The sequence below is a fragment of the Phacochoerus africanus genome, chromosome 12, assembly GCF_016906955.1.
Source record: "Phacochoerus africanus isolate WHEZ1 chromosome 12, ROS_Pafr_v1, whole genome shotgun sequence".
Classification (NCBI taxonomy): domain Eukaryota; kingdom Metazoa; phylum Chordata; class Mammalia; order Artiodactyla; family Suidae; genus Phacochoerus; species Phacochoerus africanus.
In genome coordinates this window covers 48,745,250-48,767,406 of record NC_062555.1, presented here as the reverse complement: position 1 = coordinate 48,767,406, position 22,157 = coordinate 48,745,250, and the positions used below count along the sequence as shown (strand labels likewise).

The 22,157-nt window shown below is 38.0% G+C and overlaps 1 protein-coding gene across 1 annotated transcript in view; it reads left to right on the top strand.

Annotated features, from left to right (window-relative positions):
• CUBN (cubilin) overlaps positions 1-22,157 on the top strand; it is a 316,180-nt gene that overhangs the window by 27,629 nt on the left and 266,394 nt on the right. The window contains exons 14-17 of the mRNA XM_047755040.1: positions 2,714-2,948; positions 8,917-9,098; positions 11,186-11,348; positions 12,751-12,938. Coding sequence (XP_047610996.1) covers positions 2,714-2,948; positions 8,917-9,098; positions 11,186-11,348; positions 12,751-12,938 — 768 coding nt within the window. The remainder of the gene's footprint in view (positions 1-2,713; positions 2,949-8,916; positions 9,099-11,185; positions 11,349-12,750; positions 12,939-22,157) is intronic.

Sequence of the window (22,157 nt, the reverse complement as noted above, 5' to 3'; positions counted from 1 at the left end):
CCATTGCTTGTGCCAGTATGCTATGCTAATTGCTTCACATACATTATATCATTGTGTTTTAATTCTCATAACCCTGGGAGATATGAATTATTATCCTCATTTTGCTTATGAGGAAGTGGCTCTTAGAGCAGCTGAGAAATTTGTCCAGGCTGTGTGGTTTATATGTAGCATCCAGGGACTGAACTGCCGAACGAACACTCTTCAAATTAAGATCCAAGCCCGTGGTTTTCAGTGCTTTTTTATCCCTAACATTAATTGCTCAGACTTTCCCAAATATTTACTTCTCAGCCAACTCCTGAACTCATTAAAGTTGTATGTCTGAATAGCTAAGGCTTTCCCTTGAAATCCTATGAACTTTTCCCAGCAAGCTAATGTTACAGAGGTCATTGAACAAGGTCAGGAATATTTTTTCCCTTGAAGAGCAAAGATTCTTTGGGGCCTGGGGACCCCACAATAGAATAAACTCTAAAATCGATCTCCCAGTGGGTAGGTTATGTGAATTTCCTTCCTTCCATTTAGTTTTCATGAATTCTATTTCCTGACATTGAAAACATTTTTCTTTCAAGAAAAAATCACTTGGTGAGAAAATGTTAATGTTTTTGTTATAAATTTGTAAAAAAATTCATGTTGTTTTTCTTGATTACTGAGGTTTTTTTATCTTCTTATCCTCATCATAGTTTTCATAATAGAGTAGAAATTACATAGAAATAAGGATAGTTTAATTCATACACATTTATCTGCTTTGCATTGAAATCACTTCCAGGATGAAAATGATGCATTGTTAGGTAACACATCTTATAAATAGCCTAGCATACAATTTTAAAAAATATCCTGATAGCCTTTTTCATACCAAATGCTGTTGTAGTTTTAGATCAAAATGGAAATTATATTCAACAGCCTTCTTTTGGTATTTTGGCTGTTTTATTTTTATTGATTTATTTTTTACATTTTTATTGAAATAATAGTTGATTTACAATGTGTTAGTTTCAGATGTACCACAAAGTGACTCAGTTATATATTTTTTTTCTTTTTTTTTTTACATTTCTTTCCATTGTAGGTTATTGTCAGTATAAAATATTTTATGTTTCATTAATTATATTACTCTAAGTCTGTGCATTCTAACATTTTATTTTATTCTATTTATTTCATTTTATTTATTTAGTCTTTTTTAGGGCTGCACCCATGACATATGGAGGTTCCCAGGCTAGGGGTTGAATCAGAGCTGTAACCGCTGGCCTGTGCCACAGCCACGGCAACGCGTCTGCAACCTACACCATAGCTCATGGCAACGCTGGATCCTTAACCCCTGAGTGAGACCAGGGATCGAGCCTGCGTCCTCATGGATACTAGCCAGATTCGTTTCCACTGAGCCGCGACGGGAACTCCCGTTCTAACATTTTAACTTGGGAACACATTTTTAGGTTTATGCTCACCTACTTGCATACTCAGAACTCTTCCTTTTTCCTTGACATCTGCCCTTGGTGTTACTCTTCTGTTATTGAACTCATCTGTTATTGATCTGCAACCACCAAAGACTAGCACACTTTACAGATGCCTGCATCATGCTTACTGTCTACACCTGAGGTCGTCCATCCAGGCTAGGCCTCGGTGGAGAGGTTCAGGGACCTCTAAATACCCAGCATCTCTGGGGGTCACAGATAAACTTGTGTGTGTGCTACATGCTACAGGTTAATAGGCAGTGAGATGTAATTCAAGGGAGATTTTTCAAAAGTCCACTGTATTTTACTGCTTTGGAAGCATTGTTAGCTATGGTTTTGGTGTGCCTCTGTTTAATCAGCTTGACGGTTGAATGAAACCTAGGGGAATCTATTGCTTTAACCCATGGAATACCCACTCATTGGGTATAAGGTTTCAGTGACACTAGTTGAATAAGTTCTAGAGACCCGCTGCACAACATGATGCCAGTAGGTAACAGTATGGCCTTGTGCCCTTCAACATTTAAAAGGGTAGACCTCATGTTGGGTTCTTACCACAAAAGCAGAAAGAGAAGGTGGGGGGGATGGAGGAAGCCAGGGAGGGATGGAGAGGGTGAGAGAGAGAGAAAGAGAGGGAGAGCGATACAGAGAGAGACAAGGAAACGCAGGAAGGTGTTGGGTATATCTGTTACATCAACTGTGGCAATTGTATCAGAGGTCGTTACTTATTTCAAACTCCTCAGATTGTACACCTTAAAATGTGCAGTTCTTTGTATATCAGTTAGACCTCCATAAAGCTGTTAATAGTTTATTTCATTAATATTAAGCTTTTTGATATTAGCTGATCATAGGTCTGAGCAATTTTTAACACAAGTCATTTAATACATAGAACTGTCAGAGTTCCCATCACGGCTTAATGGAAACCAATCTGACTAGCATCCATGAGGACACAGATTCGATCCCTGGCCTTGCTCAGTGGGTTAAGGATCTGGCATTGCCATGAGGTGTGATGCAGCTCAGATCTGGCATTGCCGTGGCTGTGGGGTAGGCCAGTGGCTATAGCTCTGATTCAGCCCCTAGTCTGGGAATCTCCATATGATGCAGGTGTGGCCCTAAAAAGACAAAAAAACAGTTGTCATACATTTATGGAAAATTAGGAAATGACAGGTTTCCCTCTTGAAAGCAACTCCATAAAAATGCTCCTTAATTAGTGGCATGAGTACTTTAGACTTGACATGGAAATGACAAATGACATATTGAAACTTTCATATTTTTAGGTGCTGCGTATCACTTTCACTTTTTTCCAATTAGAATCAGTGGACAATTGTCCACATGAGTTTCTTCAGATTCACGATGGCGATTCACCTGCTGCGTTTCCACTGGGAAGGTTCTGTGGCTCCAGCCCCCCTCACGAACTCCTCAGTAGTGACAATGCCCTCTACTTTCATTTCTCTTCTGAACATTTAAGAAATGAGAGAGGCTTTACAATAAGATGGGAAACACGGCAACCAGGTAAGTGCAAACATGGGGAGGATAAAGCCAAATCTTGAGGTTATTACATTTTCTCGATCAGCATTAGATTTTAGATCAGCATTAGATGTTTTGAGATTTAGTGATATAGGATTTTTATAATTACTTTAAAATCAAGTAAATCTAAAAGGAATTGGCATTTTGTTTTGTGTTCAGAAGTATAACATTTGGATGAAATGGAAGATATTTTATAAATGAGTCTCAGTGGGTCCCTTCTGAAATTACTGAAGAGCATTTTTATAATCTCTACTAGGAAAATACTGCTGGGATGTTGAGGACATTGCCTGGTCCTTTACTTAGTATTTGTTATGCTAATGTCATTTGATGATTTCTTCTTTTTGCTATTATTTTAGTTTTAGTCCTATTTTTTTTGTCTTTTGTCTTTTTTTGTTGTTGTTGTTGTTGTTGTTGCTATTTCTTGGGCCGCTCCCGCGGCATATGGAGGTTCCCAGGCTAGGGGTTGAATCGGAGCTGTAGCCACCGGCCTACGCCAGAGCCACAGCAACGCGGGATCCGAGCCGCGTCTGCAACCTACACCACAGCTCATGGCAACGTGGGATCGTTAACCCACTGAGCAAGGGCAGGGACCGAACCCGCAACCTCATGGTTCCTAGTCGGATTCGTTAACCACTGCGCCACGAGGGGAACTCCTAGTCCTATTTTTTTAAACTTTTTTATTATAAATTTCTTTTTTTCTTTTTTGCTGCCCTGTGGCATGAGGGTTCCCAGGCCAGGGATCAGATTTGAGCCACATTTGTGACCTAAGCCACAGCTGCAGCAATGCTGGATCCTTGACCCACTGTTTGGGGCCGGGGATTGAACCTGCATCCCATCACTCCCATTGTACCATAATGGGAACTCTGATATTGTTTTTTTTTAAATGGCTGCACCTGTGGCCTATGGAAATTCCCAGGACAGGGATTGAATCCAAGCCGAAGCTGCAATTTAGGCTGCAGCTGCAACACCACCGGATCCTTTAACCACTGCCAGGCTGGGGATCTAACCCATGTCTCCATAGCGACCGGAACTGCTGTAGCATTCTTAACCCATTGTGCCAAAGCGGGAACTCCTACTATGACATTTTAAAACATATAAAAAAGCAGGGAGAACAGTATACCTAATCTTCTGTTCATTCATCGATAAATCTCTGAATCTTTCCGGAATGTCTCAGCTTTTCTCTTGGTCTGTTTTTCTGCCACATTAGCTTAGCTACTGAAAGCTTGAAGTCTGATAGTGTAGCACCTCTTCCTTTGTTCTTTTAAAATGTGCTAGAGCCTTTACACTTCCACATCAACTTTAGAATCAACTTGTTAATTTCCCGCAACAATCTGGTGGGATTTTGTTGGCGTTGCATTGAACCTATAATCAGGTTGGGAAGAAAGGAGTTCTGAAAAATATTCATCTGCCAAGTAATACACATGGATTATCCTTGTATATACTGAGTCCTCTTTTAATTTATCTCAGCAGTGGTTTAGCTCAGCAGATTTCCACACTTAACTATTCCATACTTTTTATTAGTTTTTCCCTAGATAGTTCATGTTTTATGCTATGTTCAATATTATTTTTCTAAAATTCCATTTTTTACTCATTATATGTAGAAATATACTGTGTATAACTATAGACTTTAAAATATTAGGTTTTGAATTCTGCTGTATTGCTAAAGTCATTCATCAATTCAGATGATTTTTTGGGTAGATTCTTTTGAAGTTCTCTGTCTATGCAGTTATGTTATCCATGAATATGTTATCTGTTTTTTCTTGCTTCCTTTCCAGTCTTTGTTATTTCTTTTCCTTGACTTATGTATTTTCTTGGCTAGGACATCTAATACAGTGCTGAATATAAACAATGGAAGAGCATCTGCTCTGCACTGCAAGGTGGGAGATGCCCATTGAGAGAGTTGTGGGGTGAATGGGCAACTTACTACATGGGATTTCTTTCTTTCAAGGGTCATCGTCCCTTGCTCTTTGCTGCTCAATAACGGAATACAGTAAAAACTGAAGCAAGCAAACAATCATTCCTTACTATTAGGACCTATTAATCATTATTCAAATTTATTTGTTAAAGAACCTGGGTGGTTTGTCTTGTAGATTATCCCACATTCTGGATTTCGCTTTTTGCATCCTATGTGCCATTTATCACGCTGGAAGTAGGGTAGTTAGATCAAGAAGTGTGATCAAATTCAATTTCTCTTTTTGCAAAAGTAATCACATCTGGAGGTACTTGATGTCTCCCTTTATGAGAGTCACATTGATTAGAATGTTTCAATCTTCTCGGGTTGATCGTCCTCTTAAAAAGCTTTGCTTCTGCCTCTTCTCTATAGTTTCAGCAGCCCTTGGCTTCATTATTTAGATTAGTTGTTTATTAGGGCTTACAAAATGATGACAGTTTAATTTATCATCTCTTCTTTATTTATTACCTGGAGTTCTTCACTGGAGTAGAACTTTCCCATATCAATTATTTGGTTATGTCACAGACAGGGAAGGGAGGATAAATGCTTGATTCTTTTCCTTTCTTTCCCCCAGTATTCATATTAATGACTTGGTTTCCTAGTTTTCTCCAAAGTGATCGATTAGTTATTATTGCTTTTAATTTTGTTTTGGTTTTGATATCTATGAATGCATATTTTATCATATTGGATATATTTTAATCCATTCTAGACTTTTTAACGTTAAACTGTTCTGTGTTTGGATAGTGGGGAACTTTTGATTTTGTTTTTGAGCCTCTTTGACTCAATTCCAGTTACCTTTGAAAACTTCCTTGCTTTCTGGTCTGAGATGTTTCAGGTACTTCATATACCTTTACTGTCTTAGAACCGAAGCCAATTATTCTCTAAAGGGCTGGACTCCTTTAATCAGAAATGGTATTTAGATACCAAAATCTAGGCCCTATGAGTGGCTGTTGCTACTAGGTCAATCAAAATCTCTAAATCTTTGAGTGCAGAGAACTAGAAAATACTTCTATTATTTTTTAAAGGAAAAATACATCATAATGGTCTTCCAAAACTTTCACATATTCAAATTACAGTTCTTTTTAAACTTTGTATTTGTACTTCTCTCCTACACTAAAAATCTTTGTTCCCAAGGACATTAACATATTATCTTTGTCCTTAATCCTATTATGTAAATTTTCAGAAAAACAATAACAATAATATTACTAATAGTACAACTTAAAACCATTTACTGTTTCTTGACTTTTCTTTCCGTGCTTAAGCTGTGTTTCACTCAAGCTGTATAGTCAAATTATAGTATTTTTGTGTCTCTTGAAATATTTCTTACTCTTAAACTATTATGGCAATGTGGCTATTTCATTTGTTTCCCTTTGCTTGTGATTTTAAAGATCTCTTTTTAAAATTTTTATTGGATTTAAATTTATAATTATGTAACATATTTTCGTAGTTCCAAAGCAAAATCAAAACACATGGTAGATTTAGAGAAGTCTAACTCCTATGCCAGTCCCTTCACCCTGTTCCTTTTCTCTCCCAGAGGTAACAATTTGTGTTAGTTTTGGATTTATCCTCCCATCTAAAAAATATAAGCAAATAATCACAGGTAGTGTATTTTCCTTTTTCTTAGATAAAAAGTAGCCCAAAACACTCAGTGGTTTGTAGTTTGCCTTTTCACTTCATATGTCTTGGGGATTATTTCATAGCTAGAGCACAGGTTGCCGTTATAAAGATAGCTCATCCAGGAGTTCCTGCCATGGCTCAGTGGAAATGAATCTGACTGGCACCCATGAGGATGCAGGTTCGATCCCTGGCCTTGCTCAGTGGGTTAAGGATCTGGCGTTGCCATGAGCTGCGGTGTAGGTCACAGACACAGCTTGTATCTGGTATTGCCATGGCTGTGGCATAGGCTGACAGCTACAGCTCCAGTTGGACCCCTAGCCTGGGATCTTCTATATGCTGTGGGTTGCAGCCCTAAAATAACAACAACAACAACAAAAAAGGTAGCTCCTCCACTCTGTTCAATTAAGGATCTATTGATGGGCTTGTTTCCAGTCTTGGAATACCAAATTATTCTGCCACAAAATGGCTTGTGAGTTTGTCTTCTTGTATTTTTGCCAAGATATCTTTGGGATAGATTTTTGAAAGTGGAACTATTGGTTAAAAAATAAATGCCGAAGTTTTTGTTTGGTATTCACCATAGTCTCATCTATAAGAATTTTACCATTTTGCATTCTCATCAGCAGTGTGAGCACCTATTTCCCCAGAGCCTCACCAATACTTTGTTTTCAAAATTCTGGGTTGTTTATTTGTTTGCTTTAATCATTCTCAGAGATGATAAATGGTATCTCAGCGAAGTTTTATTTGTATCGCCTTTGTTATGAGTCAGGCTGAATATCTTTTCTATGTATAAAATATTTTTAAATTTTTTCAGTGAACTTTGTTTAATCTCTATTCTTTTGAGAAGCTTTTCTTATTTTAGAGATATTAACTCTTTGTATTATATTGTTTTTCTCAGTTTCCTGTTAACATTTTATTTTGCTCACTCTTCCTAATGAGATGTTTTCTCAGTGAGAATTATGTAACTGATTTGTTTTACTTTTTACTTCTGTAACATAACTTTTGTCTGAATAACCTGTGTAGCTATGTACATTTCATAATTTGCATATCTGAAATGTTACCTTATTTTATTTTTTTCTGATTTGTATTTACTCATCTAGATTTATATTTAGTATTTCTGTTCTTCTGATTTACACTTGCATTTCTTATAAGCCACCAGATTCTTTGTTAAATAAATGTGGGTATTAATAAAGAAAAGTCTCTTCCAGGAGTTCCCGTCGTGGCGCAGTGGTTAACGAATCCGACTAGGAACCATGAGGTTGAGGGTTCGGTCCCTGCCCTTGCTCAGTGGGTTAACGATCCGGCGTTGTGGTGTAGGTTGCAGATGCGGCTCGGATCCTGCATTGCTGTGGCTCTGGCGTAGGCTGGTGGCTACAGCTCCAATTCAACCCCTAGCCTGGGAACCTCCATATGCCGCGGAAGCGGCCCAAGAAATAGCAAAAAAAGACAAAAAAAAGGTCTCTTCCAGTCCCTGATATAGAACTTTAGGGGGATAATGGGGTGTAATGGACATGGTGGTGGAGTCGACATCAGAAACCCTCGCCCCATCCTTCCCTCACTCTATTCCTGGGAAAGTGGCTTAACCGACCACCCATAGACACAGATTTGAATTTCTTAGCTTATAAAATGAATGATTTAATTATATCACAGTGTTAAGAAAAATTCTCAAATGAAAATTATGTTGCACTTAACTGTTCTAGTGTAAAAAAATAATCTTTTGAAAGGCATGGGGTTGACAGAAGTTTGAGAATGTTTTAAGAGTTAATGTACAAAAGTGGAGGGGAGGGATAATTGAGGATTTGGGATTAACAGATACACACTACTATATATAAAATGCATAAACAACAAGGACCTGCTCTATAGCACAGGGGACTCTTTTCAGTATCTTAAAATAAACTATAATGGAACAGAATCTGAAAAAGAACATACATATATAATTGAATATATGTGTATATGTATATATGTGTATAAAAAACAGAACCACTTGATTGTATATCTAAAACTAACACAGCATTATAAATCAACTATACCTCTATAAAAAAAGAAGAGTTAATGTACAAAAATTAATCTCCTTCAAAGTAGAAAACATAAACCTATCATCCCATTGTTCATCCCTCGGAACCGCATTTTAAATCACTTTGCCATAAGATGGCTAATAAGTTCGGAGCTCAATGCATGGGTGATTCATTTATTTATCAATTGGTACTCCTGGATTTATAACTTTATCAAACCAGAAAACAGAAAGTCTTGCTTAATTTACGAGGGTGTCCAAAGCGTCACATAATTATGTAAACAATGTTTTTCTTCTTATAGGAAAGGCTGTGATAATTCCACCTGAATTCTAACTTGTACACAAATGTAAAGCTCTTTTTTTTCCTCTTATTTTAGAGTGTGGAGGTATCCTGACCGGGACGTACGGTTCTCTTAAGTCTCCAGGATATCCCGGAAAGTATCCCCCAGGAAGAGATTGTGTGTGGAAAGTGATAGCCAGTCCCGATCTCCTGATAACATTTACTTTTGGGACCTTGAGCCTGGAGCACCACGATGATTGCCGCAAAGATTACCTTGAGGTAAACAGTTGTATTTAGATAGAACTTCTCATGATAGGATTAGAACTCAGGGAACTCTGGTGGATTATGCTTTTGCATTACCACAAATTATGAGCAATAGTTGGATGCATTCTTCAACAGGCAGTTGATGTCTAAGTCTTGCTAACTCCCTGTTGGCAGTTGTGCCAGCGTATTGTATCTTCTGGGTTCCATTTGAATCTGGGAATCTGACTGCCTTGCCTTCCCATCATTTCCTGGAAAACCAGTCCCCTATCATGGGAAAAGCAGCATTTATGAAACCCACACACCGGAATGGCTCTCTTCCCCGAAGCAGATTCAGTTTTTTAGTTTTCATAAATTGACAAGGTGTTTCCCAAGTTGACTGTAGAGTTTCAAGAAGAAAAACAACTTAATAGCAATTGTGTTGAAATGGACTGCTAAAGGGTATGCCTCATTGGAATATATTGACAATTGTCATTGAGAGGAGAGGAGTCCCCCTCTGCCCCTCTTGCTTATCATTAATAAAAGATTAAAAAATAAAAGGGCTTTTATATCTAAATTCCATAAGCATATAGGTCCATCAAAAGCATACCTTTCCATTTGTAGCCAGAAAATATCACCGAGAAGATTAAACTCATATGTTGTTCACTGTACATCTCAGTAACCCTTGCAGTAGTGATAAAAGATAAAATGCTTTTTTGGAGTTTCCGTCGTGGCTCAGTGGTTAATGAATCCGATTAGGAACCGTGAGGTTGCAGGTTCGATCCCTGGCCTTGGTCAGTGGGTTAAGGATCCAGCGTTGCCGTGAGCTGTGGTGTAAGTTGCAGACGCAGCTCGGATCCCGTGTTGCTGTGGCTCTGGTGTAGGCTGGTGGCTACAGCTTCGATTAGACCCCTGGCCTGGGAACCTCCATATGCTGTGGGAGCAGCCCTAGAAATGGCAAAAAGACAAAAAAAATATATATATATATACACATATATATACACACGCACACATACATAAAATGCTTTTCCAAGTCCATTAGAGAAGAATGGAGAGCTCTGGAATTATTCATAAAGGATAGAAGGATATGGGCTGTCAAACCGGAATCTCCACAAGTTAAAGTCATTAGAAATTTAGCAGGTATAATGGATTTGAAACCTTTGGGAATGACTGGAAGACCTACCTCTCCCTGGAAGATATCAGCAAGCTAATTCTCTATATGTTGGCATAGAGTGAATTTTCTTGAAATTAATTTTAATAAATGCCATCAAATTAAAATTAGAGGCATTTTTTTCCATCCCAATGTATTAACTCCTGGATACATACCTAATCGAATCACTCATTCTGATAACATTGAAATGCCTCTCTTTTCTCAACCGTATTTCAAGGAACTAGTTAAATTACAGGAATGAAGTAATGCTGCATTATAACTTTGTTGCCAGTAGAAAAAGTAATTTGGGCAAAACTGGATACTTAAAAATATTTACTTCCTTGGTGCCTGGGTGTTCTATGCAGGACAGAATTTTCAGTAACAACAGAATTATAGAGTGGTTGACATGATTATTTAAGAAATTAAAACCCAGCAATTAAAAAGCATTTCTAAGGTCACATCATCATTACAGCGGTACTTAAAGTTGTATTTTTTTAATTCATGAAACTGTTTTTTTATGTTACATCTAATCTAACATTATTTCCTTTTGCACCTCACCTTCCTGAGTGCTTAGACCAAGCTGGGCATTAATTCACATTGCTGGCATTCCTTCTTCTGTTGTCTTTAAATATATATTCATTCATTTCTTCTGGATTGCTAGGCATTTATCATTTCAAAACAAAAACATCGGGGTTGGGGTGGGGGACTAGGAAAGAAACTATTGAGAAATATTCAGGAGAAAAATTCAAAGTATACAGCTAGCCTCAGAATTAAAATTCAGACACAACATAAGGCAGCTGAGTTGATGAGAGACTCCCCTTTCCTGAGCCCCAACCTTGTGTTAGATTTTCGGTGGTAGGAGAACCTCCCAGAGCCATCACTTTTCAAGATGAGTTTTCTGACATTAACGTACAAAACAACTGGCTTTGTTAAAATCTGACCACTTTGAACGTAATGACTCCTTCTCTTGTTTTAGATTCGAGATGGCCCTTTGCATCAGGACCCCGTTCTTGGGAAATTCTGCACCACCCTCTCTGTCCCACCGCTCCAGACTACAGGTCCCTTTGCCAGAATTCATTTCCATTCTGACAACCAGATTAATGACCAAGGGTTTCACATCACCTACTTGACAACACCTTGTGAGTAATGTGATCACTGGGAGCTTAGCATGAATGTGACGGACAGTGCTGTGCTTATAGCTGCTTTGTATTTTTTTTTTTCTTTTTATGGCCACACCTGCAGCATGTGGACGTTCCCAGGGGATGACTCGGAGCAGTAGCTGAGGCCTGAGCCACAGCCAAAGCAATGCCCCACCTGAGCTGCATCTGCCACCTATGCTGCATCTTGTGGCAACGCTGAATCCTTAAACCACTGAGTGAGGCCAGGGATCGAACCCATATCCTCATGGATACTAGTTGGATTCTTAGCTGGCTGAGCCACAATGGGAACCCCTGTTTTGCTTTTTTTTTTTTTTAAATTTTTATTAGAGTATAGTTGGCTTACAGTATTGTGTTAGTTTCAGATGTATAGCAAAGTGATTCAGTTTTACATATATAAATATTCTTTTGTGAAACTGCAGGTAACTTCCACTGACAACATGTATTTATAAACAGTTCTCTCACTGTTCCAAATTTTTCCTGTATCTTCTCATTGTTCTATTATTAATGGTGTAGTACCCCTTGGACCCTGAATTATCGGCACTGCATTATGAAAGATATGTGTGAGGTCCCCCCAAAGTAAATAATTCAGACACTAATTCCCCAGCTGTTTTTGTGTTTTGTTGTGAGATCTTGCTCAGGAGGGAAATGCAGTCTATCTTGAGATGTGTCCAATTTTATAACTATTTTGCCTTTAACTTGGTTTGGCACCTTAAAACAAACCAAGAACAAAAAAAAGAAAAAGAAAGAAAAAAAAAGAAATGTTCTCGGATTTTTATTTTCAAGCTCCAGAGGATTTTGTTCTTGACATATATCATTGTGCCCCAATGAAAATTAACAGGAAAAACACCCATTAAGCCTCAATCTCAGGAAAAAGAGCAATAAACATCTTTTCACTAGTCCTCTTTCTCCATTTGTTTTGGCTTCAGGGTGAATCTGCAGTCAGCTGTCTATAATTTCTGTGGTCCATACCTGCTTTCTATGCCCATCAGTTTTCCCCTGACTGCATCTCGCTCTTCTGAATTCATTATCCTTTTAATCTGATTCATTTTTCTAGGTACAGATTTTATTTTGTTGCATGTATTTTATGAATGCCCTCCCATCTCTTTGGAGTGAAGGAGGCATAAATACATTTCAAAAGCAATTGGTGGAAGAGGATGTTCGATTGAAAGTCAGATTGCACATTTCTACAGCTTTTTCTTTAGGTGCGACATGTCAAGCTGAAAATCCTATAATGAAAGCCATTAAGTCTGTACAGGGTGAACAGAGTGGGTGTGTGATGGGGTGGGTGTTTGTGTAATTTTTAGAAATTGCATCTCACGCCTGGGAGCTGGAGGAACGGCCAACCACGTGACCTTTCCCTTCTCTTCCATGCTCTCTTTAGCCGACCTGCATTGTGGAGGGAACTTCACAGACCCAGAGGGTCTTCTCTCTCCTGACTTGTCTGGACCTTTCACGCACAGCAGACAATGCATCTATGTAATAACGCAGCCCCTGGGAGAGCAAATCCAGGTCAACTTCACCCACGTGGAGCTGGAAGGCCAGAGTGGCTGTTCTCAGAGTTACATTGAGGTAACTTTTGCTACTTAGTGGCACTTGTCTGATGTTTAGCCACATTTTTTTATGTTCTGTAGCACAGAGGTCTTCAGAGCGTTGTTGGGTCAGCAGCACATGGATCACCTGGAAGATCTGGATGTAAGAAATGTAGTTCTGTGCCCCGTCCCAGACGGACTGAATCAGAACCCCTGGGGGTAGGCTCAGCAATCTGTATTTTAGCAGATGCCCCACTCCCCACCCCGCCCCAACCCCTAAACTGATTCCGATGCAGACTAGAAGGCTAGAGTCTGAGAACAGCTGTTCTAGAGAATGTGAAAGAATTTGCCAAAAATAGATCTACAGATGGTGAACCAGGAGATTGGTAATAGAATAGCAGAGGACAAAAAGGAAAGGTAAGACTAGAGGCTCATAATAACGCTAAATCACAAGCTATTAAACTGAGCGCTAATAACGAAGGTGAATGCAAATAAATAAGACTGATAGGGTTTACAAATAGGATACAGATTTCAGAGGTTGTCCAGGACAACTTTCTGTGTGAGGGAACTCAACCCAGACAAGTGAAAGGATTTGCCCAAGTGAGCTAGCTAGTCAGCAGCAGAGACTTAAGTTAAAGCACTGGATAATTTTAGAGTTTAGGGACTTTGTTCCTTCATCAGAGCTGCTTGTTCTCCTTCAGAAAGTCTGATTTACGTGTGTGTGATGGTTATAAGAAGAAGAATATCTGAAACAAAAAGGCAGCCTTTGTTTGCCTCGCCTGGTATTTCTTTGGCTTAACTATTGGTCAAGCCACAAATTAAAGTGTTGAGCAAGAGAAACAAAACATTTTTTGTTGGGTGCAACCCTTTTATATAAACTCAGAGGGGCATCGGCTGTTTGGTTTGTTTATGAAAGTTAGAACAAATCATTTTTCCAGGAAAAACCTATGTAACCTCTTGCCCTCTTCTCTCCTTTACATGTGTTGAGAGAAAGCATAGAATTTTAGCATAAGGTCTGGACACAGCTCAGTAATGAAGAAGTACATTGACCCCGGTACCATAATAATGCCTTTTTAAAAACTCATCCAGAGATTTTAAACTTAGACAATAAGGCACATGTGTATGTTCACTCAGCGTATGTTTTCTAAAGTCCCTTAGACAGCACATTAAAGTGTTTTGTTATGAAGCACTTTTAGATGTTTTTACATAAATAAAAATTAAATTTCTGACATCCATTTTTTTACTATGAGGATGGTAAACATAGTTCACGCTGAGAGAGTATTTATTATGCACAGGTGCTATTCTGAAAATTTTAAAACATGATCATAAACTAAATAGATAATGATAACTGTCTTCTTCCTGCCTGTTGGACAAGATGCATGCTTTACCTGTGTTAATTCACTAAATGTTTACAGCAACCATAATTACTCCTATTTCGATACTAGGGGGTTGAAGCATAGAGAACTTGTTGCTTGTCTGTAGTTGCATGTCTAGGAATTGAATTTAGTAGTTTCTGTTGTACTCTTTTCTGATAAGAACAGACAAGCCGCAGTGTAGCTGTGACCATAAGCGGTGGCTCTCCTTCCCTAGGGAGGAAGCTCTTGTGAATTTCCCAATTCCATACCTGGCTCCCTGGTCACAGGACTGTAACATGGAAGCAGGCAAAATGCTTTTCTCGGCTGGGCAAAAATAGAACTCTAATTTTATGGGAAATCTGAGTACCTTTCTATTGGATTCTTTGATGTTTTTAAATTTAATTTTATGGCTGCACGCATGGCACATGCAAATTCCCGAGCCAGGGACTGAATCTGAGCCATAGTTGCCACCCATGCCACATCTGTGGCAATGCTGGATACTTTTTTTGTAACCCACTGTGCTGGGAGAGGGATCGAACCCCTGCCTCTGCAGCAACCCAAGCCACTGCAGTTGGATTCCTAACCCACTGTGTCATAACAGAAATTCCCTATTAGATTTTTTGTGGTGGTTCTAATGTCTCTAAGTATTGCCCAAAACACCTGAAGTGGTTCACCCTCTCTGGCTTTTCAGTACACTCTAACTAAATTTCAATAAGGAGTTATATGAAATGAATTGTTCTGAAGTCATCAGAAGATAAAATTATAAAGCTAGCATTGAAAGATTTAATATTGTAAAGCAGAGGGGCAGGATGTTTTGTAGCCAGCCAGAAAGGGGCTGGAGTTAATTCATCTGAGATTTTTATATGTATATATTTTTTTATTTGGGGGAGCATTTTAAAAATTGAAATATAGTTCATAAACAGTATTAGGTAAGTTTCAGGTGTGTAGCATGATTTGCCATTTATAGACATTATGTAAAGATTAGCAGAGCATGTCTAGAAACCATCTGTCCCCATACAAAGTTATTACAGTGTGATTGCCCGTATTCTCTACAGCGTGTTACATCCTGTGACTTATTTATCGTGTAACTGGAGGTTTTTTCCTCTTAATCCTCTATGCCTCTTTGCCCTCCTCACCCACATTGCCCTCTGTTCTGGCAACCACCCATTTGTTCTCTGTATCTATGAGTCTGTTTTTGTTTTGTTTGTTTGTTTTGTTGTTGTTGTCGTTGTTCTTTAAATTCCACATACAAGTAAAATCATATAATTTGTCTTTATCTGACTTATTTCACTTAGCATAATACCGTCTAGATCTATCCATGTTGTCGCAAATGGCAAGATCCCTTTTTATGGTGGAGTCATACTCCATTTTGTGTATGTATTTGTGTACATATATACCACATTTTCTTTGTTCATCCATCAACAAACATTTAGATTGCTTCCATCCCTTGGTTGTTGCAAATAATGCTGAAATGAACAATGGAATATGCATATCTTTCCAAAGTAGTGTTTTTGTTTTCTTTGGATAAATACTCAGAGGTGGATGACTGGGTGGATTATATCCTAGTCTTAATTTTAATTTTCTTGAGGAACCTCTATACTGTTTTCCATAGTGGCTACACCAATCTGTAATCCCACCAACAGTGCGCCAAGGTTCCCTTTTCTCTACATCCTTGCCAACACTTGTTATTGTCTTTTTGATGATAAGCATTTTGACAGATGTGAGGTGGTGTAGCTTCTTGTGATTTTGATTTGCATTTCCCTGATGATTAGTGATGTTGAGCTTATTTTCATGTATCTGTTCACCATCTGCATGTCTTCTCTGGAATAATGTCTGTTTAGGTCCTCTGTCCATAATTTAATTGTTTGGTTTTTTGATGTTGAGTTATATAAGTTCTTTGTGTATTTTGGATACTTATCAGGTATATTATTGTTTGCAAATGTCTTCTCCTATTTAGAATGGGCCGACTTTTCATATTGTTGATAGTTTCCTTGGATGTGCAAAAACTTTTTAGTTTGACGTAGTCCCATTTGTTTATTTTTGGTTTTGCTTCCATTGCCTGAGGAGACATTTCCCCCACCTCCTCAAAATAGTGCTAAATGTACTACCTTTTTTTTTTTCTTTTTAGGGCCTCACCTGTGACACATGGAGGGTCCCAGGCTAGGGGTTGAATCAAAGCTGCAGCCTCTGGGCTACACCACAGCCACAGCAACACCAGATCTGAGCCGTGTCTGCAACCTACACCACAGCTCATGGCAACACTGGATCCTTAACCCACTGAGTGAGGCCAGGGATCAAACCCTCATCTTCATGGATCCTAGTCATTCATTAACCACTGAGCCATGAAGGGAACTCCCTGCCTGTATTTCTTTCTAGAAGTTTTATGCTTTCAGGTCTTACATGTAGGTCTTTAATCCATTTTAAGTTTATTTTTGTCTATGGTATGAGAAAGTAGTCCAATCTGATTCTTTTGTATGTAACTGTCTAGCTTTCCCAACACCATTTATTGAAGAGGTTGTCTTTTTCCCATTGTATATTCTTCCTTCCTTTTTCATAGATTAGTTGACCATATAAGCAACTAATATGGGTTTGTTTCTGGGCTCTTTATTCAGTTCCATTGATGTATATGTCTATTTTTGTGCCAGTACCATACTGTTTGGATTCTATAGCTTTGTCGTATAATTTGAAACCAAGAAGGGTGATACTCTTAGCTTTGTTCTTCTTTCTCAAGATACTTTTGCCTTTTCATGATTTTTTATGTTTCCATATGAAGTTTAGAGTTATTTGTTCTAGCTCTGTAAAAAAATGCCATTGGTATTTGATTTTAATTGTAGATAAAATCTGTAGATTGCTTTGGATAGTATGGTCATCTTAACAATATTCTTCCAATTCATGAGCACAGATATCTTTCCATTTGTTTTTGTTGTCTTCAATTTCTTTCATCATATCTTATAGTTTTCAGACTACAAGTCTTTTATCTCTTTGGCTGGATTTATTTCTAGGTATTCTTTTAATGTAATTGTAAATGGGACTGTTTCCTTACTTTCTCTTTCTGATACCTTATTATGAGTGTACAGAAATGAAACTGATTTTTGTACATTAATCATATATCCTGCAACTTTACTGAATTCATATATTAGTTCTAGAGTTTCCTTGGTGTTATCTTTAATATTTTCTCTATATAGTATCATATCATCTTCAAACTGACAGTTTTACTGCTTCCTTTCCAACTTGGATTCCTTTTATTTCTTTTTATTGTCTAATAGCTATGACTAGGTCTTCCAATACTAGGTGGAATAAAAGTGGAGAGAGTAACCATCCTTGTCTCATTTCTGATCATAAAGGAAATGATTTCAACTTTTTTTTTTCTGTTGAGTATGATGTTGGCTGTAGGTTTGTCATATATGACCTTTCTTATGTTGAGATATGTGCTCTCTCTGACCACTTTCTTGAAAGTTTTTATAAGTTGGTATTGAATTTTGTCAAAAAACTTTTCTGCATCTGTTGAGATGATCATATGGTTTTTATTCTTTGTTAATGTTGCCTATCATATTGATTACATTATGGGTATTGAACCATCCTTTTGTTCCTGGTATAAATTCCTTTCAATTAGGGTGTGTGACCCTTTTAATGTATTGTTGTATTTGGTTTGCTGATATTGTCTTGAGTAGACCTATTTTTTTAGTCTTAATTTCATTTATTTATGTTCTGATCTTTACGATTTATTTCCTTCTACAAACTTGGGGATTTGTTTGTTATTCTTATTATAGTTCCCTTAGATGTACAATTAGATTGTTTATTTGGGATTTTCCTTAGTTCCTGAGGTAAGCTTCTATCACTATTAACTTCTGCCTTAGAAATGTTTTTTATGTGTGTCCTAGATTTTGGATCATTGTGATTATATTTTTTATTCATCTCCAGGTATTTTTTGATTTCTTGTTTTCTTCAGTGACCAATTGGTAGTTTAGTAGAATATTTTTTAGCCTCCACATCTTTGTTTTTTTTTTTCTTTTTTTGCAGATTTTTTTTCCTTATAATCAATTTATAGTCTCATACTGTTGTGGTCAGAAAAGATGCTTGATATGATTTCAGTCTTATTAAATTTATTGAAATTTGTTTTGTGGCCTAATATGTGATCTACCCTGGAGAATGTTCTATGTGCACTTGAAAAAAAAACGTGTATTCTGCAGCTTTGGGATGGAATATTTATATACAAATATTATGTATTGTCCATCTGGGCCAATGTTTTCTTATTGATCTTCTCTCTGAATAATCTGTCCATTGATGTAAGTGGGTGTTAAACTATAAAGACTATTATTGTTACTGTCAATTTCTCCCTCTATATTTGTTGATATTTGCTTTATGTATTTAGGTATGCCTATGTTGGGTGCATATATACTTATAATTGTTATACCTTCTTGTCAGATTGATCCCCTAATCATGTAATACCCTTCTTTTTTCTTGTTTCAGTCTTTGTTTTAGAGTCTATTTTGTCTTATGTAAGTGTTGCTACTCCAGATTTCATTTCTATTTATATGGAATACCATTTAAAATTTCTTGTAAAGCTGGTTTACTGTTTCAGAACACTTTTAGCTTTTGCTTGTCTATAAAACTATCTTTCCTTCAAATCTGAATAATGTCTTGCCAGATAGAGTATTCTTGATTGTATGTATTTTCTTTTTATCACTTCAAAGATATTCTTACTCTCCTTTCTGGCTTAAAAATTTCTGCTGAAAAGTCAGCTTATAGTTGTGTGGGAATTCCCAGGTGTGTAATGAGTTGCTTTTCTCTTGCTACTTTCAATATTCTCTCTTTGCTTTTTATTTTTTTTTCCATTTTAATTACAATGTAATTAAGAGGTTCTTGGTTTGAATCTCTTTGGTTTCATCTTGTTTGATACTCTCTATGCTTATGGGACCTGAATGTCTGTTTTCTTTTCCCAGGTTAGGGAGATTTTCAGATATTATTTCTTTAAATAAGTTCTCTGCCCCTTCTCTCTCTCTTCTCTTTCTTGGACCCCTTTAATGTGAATGTTATTACACTTGATGTTGTCCTAGAGGTCTCTTAAACTGTTCTCATTCTTAAAAAGCCTTTTTTTTTGTTTTCAGCTTGGGTGATTTCCAATACTATCTCTTCTGGTTTGCTGATTCATTGATTCCTTCTAGTGTACTTTCTATTTCAGTTATTGCATTCTTAAGCTCTGTTTGTTATCTTCTCTGTATTTTCTCTGTTAAACTTCTCACTGTGTTCATCATTCTTTTCCAAAGTTCATTGAGTATATTTAAGATCATTACCTTGAACTCTTTATTGAGTAGATTGCTTGTCTCCACTATGTTTAGTTCTTTTTCAGAAGATTTGCCTTGTTCCTTCATTTGGAACATATTTCTCTGTCTCCTCATTTTGCCAGATTTTCTGTGTTTATTTTTATGTGTTATGTAGATAGGTCACATTTCTCAATCTGGGAGAAGTGGCCTTATGTAGATGTCTGATGGGGCCTGCTACATATTCCCCACTGGTCAATATGCTAGAACTATATGCTCTAGGAGTGCCCTCTTTGTGGGCTGAGTGGCCCTTTCTGTTGTGACAGAGCCAATTGCTCTGGGCACAGTGGTAGGTGGGACTGACTCCTGACCCATTTGCTTTTAAGCCTGACTTTTATGTTGCTGCCAACCCACTAGTGGGTGGGTCCAAGCCCCAGTATGGCTGGCCATGTGGCCTGAGGTATTGTGGAGCTAGTGCTGGGCCCACTGTTTGGTGGGGCTAGGTCCTACATGGCTGGCCACATAGCTGGAAGTGGGTGTCTCAGAGCTGGTGATGGGCCTACTTTTAGGTAGGGCTGTGTTCTTGTGTGGCTGGCCACATGGCCTATGAGGTCCTGGGGTGGATGCCGGTCTGCTGGTGGGTGTGACCAGGTCCTGGGATGACTGGATACAGGACTGAGGAGCTGATGCTGGTGGCAGCCCACTGGTGGTCAGATAAGCCCCTGGCACTAATAGGCTAGGGGGAAGACTCTGAAATGGCCCTTGCCAGCACAAGTATCTTTGTGGTAGAAGGAGGTCCCCAAAATGGTTGCCACCAATGTCTTTGTCCCCACAAGGAGTCCTAGTTGCTTCCTGGCTCTCTGGCGCCTGTCTGAGATCAGCAAGCAGGTCTGACTCAGGCTCTTTTTAAACTACTGCCTCTGTACCATGACTCGTAGCATGTGAGATTTTGCATGCTTTCTTTCAGAGCAGAATCTCTGTTTCCCATGGCCCTCTGTCTCTCGCATATATCAGCCCCACTGGCCTTTACAGCCAGACCTTCTGGGGCTCATCTTCCTAGTGTAGTTCCCCTGGGGCTTGGGAGTCGGATATGGAGCTGAGATCCCTCACTTCTTGGGAAGAACTTATGTGATTATGAACATCCTCCCATTTGTGGGTCAACTCCCTGGGGGTCTGGGTCTTAACTGTATTGTGTCTCTGACACTTCCACCTGTCTGATTATAGTTCCTTATTTATATCTTTTGTTGTGGAAAATATTTTCTGCTAGTCTTCAGGTCATTCTCATGGATAGATAGTTGCTCTGAATAGTTATAAACTTGGTATGACTATGGGAGAGGGTGACCTCTGGGTCTTTCTACTCTACCATCTCCACCCACCGCTGTGTCTAAGTTCTTAATTTACTCAGACGTTTGCTGACTGTATAACCTCGGACAAGTCTTTATTGGGATACTTGAGTTCCTACCTCTATGAGAAACCCTACATTTTCCTCAAAACTTTGTAAGGATACATCAAGGAAATAAATCATAAAAATAGATTAAAAATTAAAACCATTGTAGAAATGCAAAGTGTTCTCAGGCCAAATTGCTGACTCCTGTCTTGCACTTATTAGTTCAGAGACATTCAATAAGGCCCTTTCATGGTGGGCCATTGAAGTATCAATATTCTGATGTGCGCACATACCCACAAAGTCTCGATCAAATTTCCTTCAAGGGTCATTAATGGAAAAAATAAAAGAACTCTGTTATTAGGAGGACAGGTCATGTACGGTGATTTGAATAATTGAATAGACTTTTCTAATGTATCCTTGGCCATCTTAAAGTAATACAACTAATGGATTTATAGAACTTTAGCACCAGCAAGGGCCTCAGAGGTCATTTAATCTAAATCTTTAATTTTACAAATGAGAAAATTGAGGTCACAAGGTCTAACTCTAGTTATTGTCAGAACAGGATTTATATATATATATCTACAGAGTATTTTAGATAGGTGTGTGATGGCTTCAATCAAAGTTCTAGCCAGTAATCTTATCTATTTATTGGGAAAATTTGTGAACTAAGCCTCTTTTGGAAAAGTACATCCACTTCTTTTCATATGCTTCAGACAGTATTGAAGAATGTGATACAGGAAGGATCCAATTCAAATGACCTTATTATGACTCAGCATATTGCTCCCCAAAATGGTGGTTTTATTTTTTTAAAGGTATACTTAAAAATGACCATGTTTTATCAAAGGAATAAAAAAAAAAATGAGACTGGTATTTAAGATACATTGGCGCTTTGGAGGGAGGGTGACCTTGCCGTTTCTCAACTCTATTTGTGAAAGAGAGAGAGAGAGAGACCCCCCCCGCCCAAAGTTTTAGAAAGAGCGAAGAATAGGGAGGTAATTCTAGAGAGAGGTGAGAGAATGATAGTTGGAACCTTTCTTTTGAGTCTGAATAGATGTGCTTTAAGAATCTCAAATCTTCTCCTTTTGTAGTTCCAGATGTCTTGTTGCCATGAGAACATGCCCTTTAAATGTAGATTAAGATGCGAATGCCTAGTGTACCTCTTTCATATAGAATCTGGTTTTGAAAGACTTTTTGCTCCGTAAGAGAGCTCCGTAAACATTTCTTTGAGAATGAAATATAACTATTTAACAAATGTG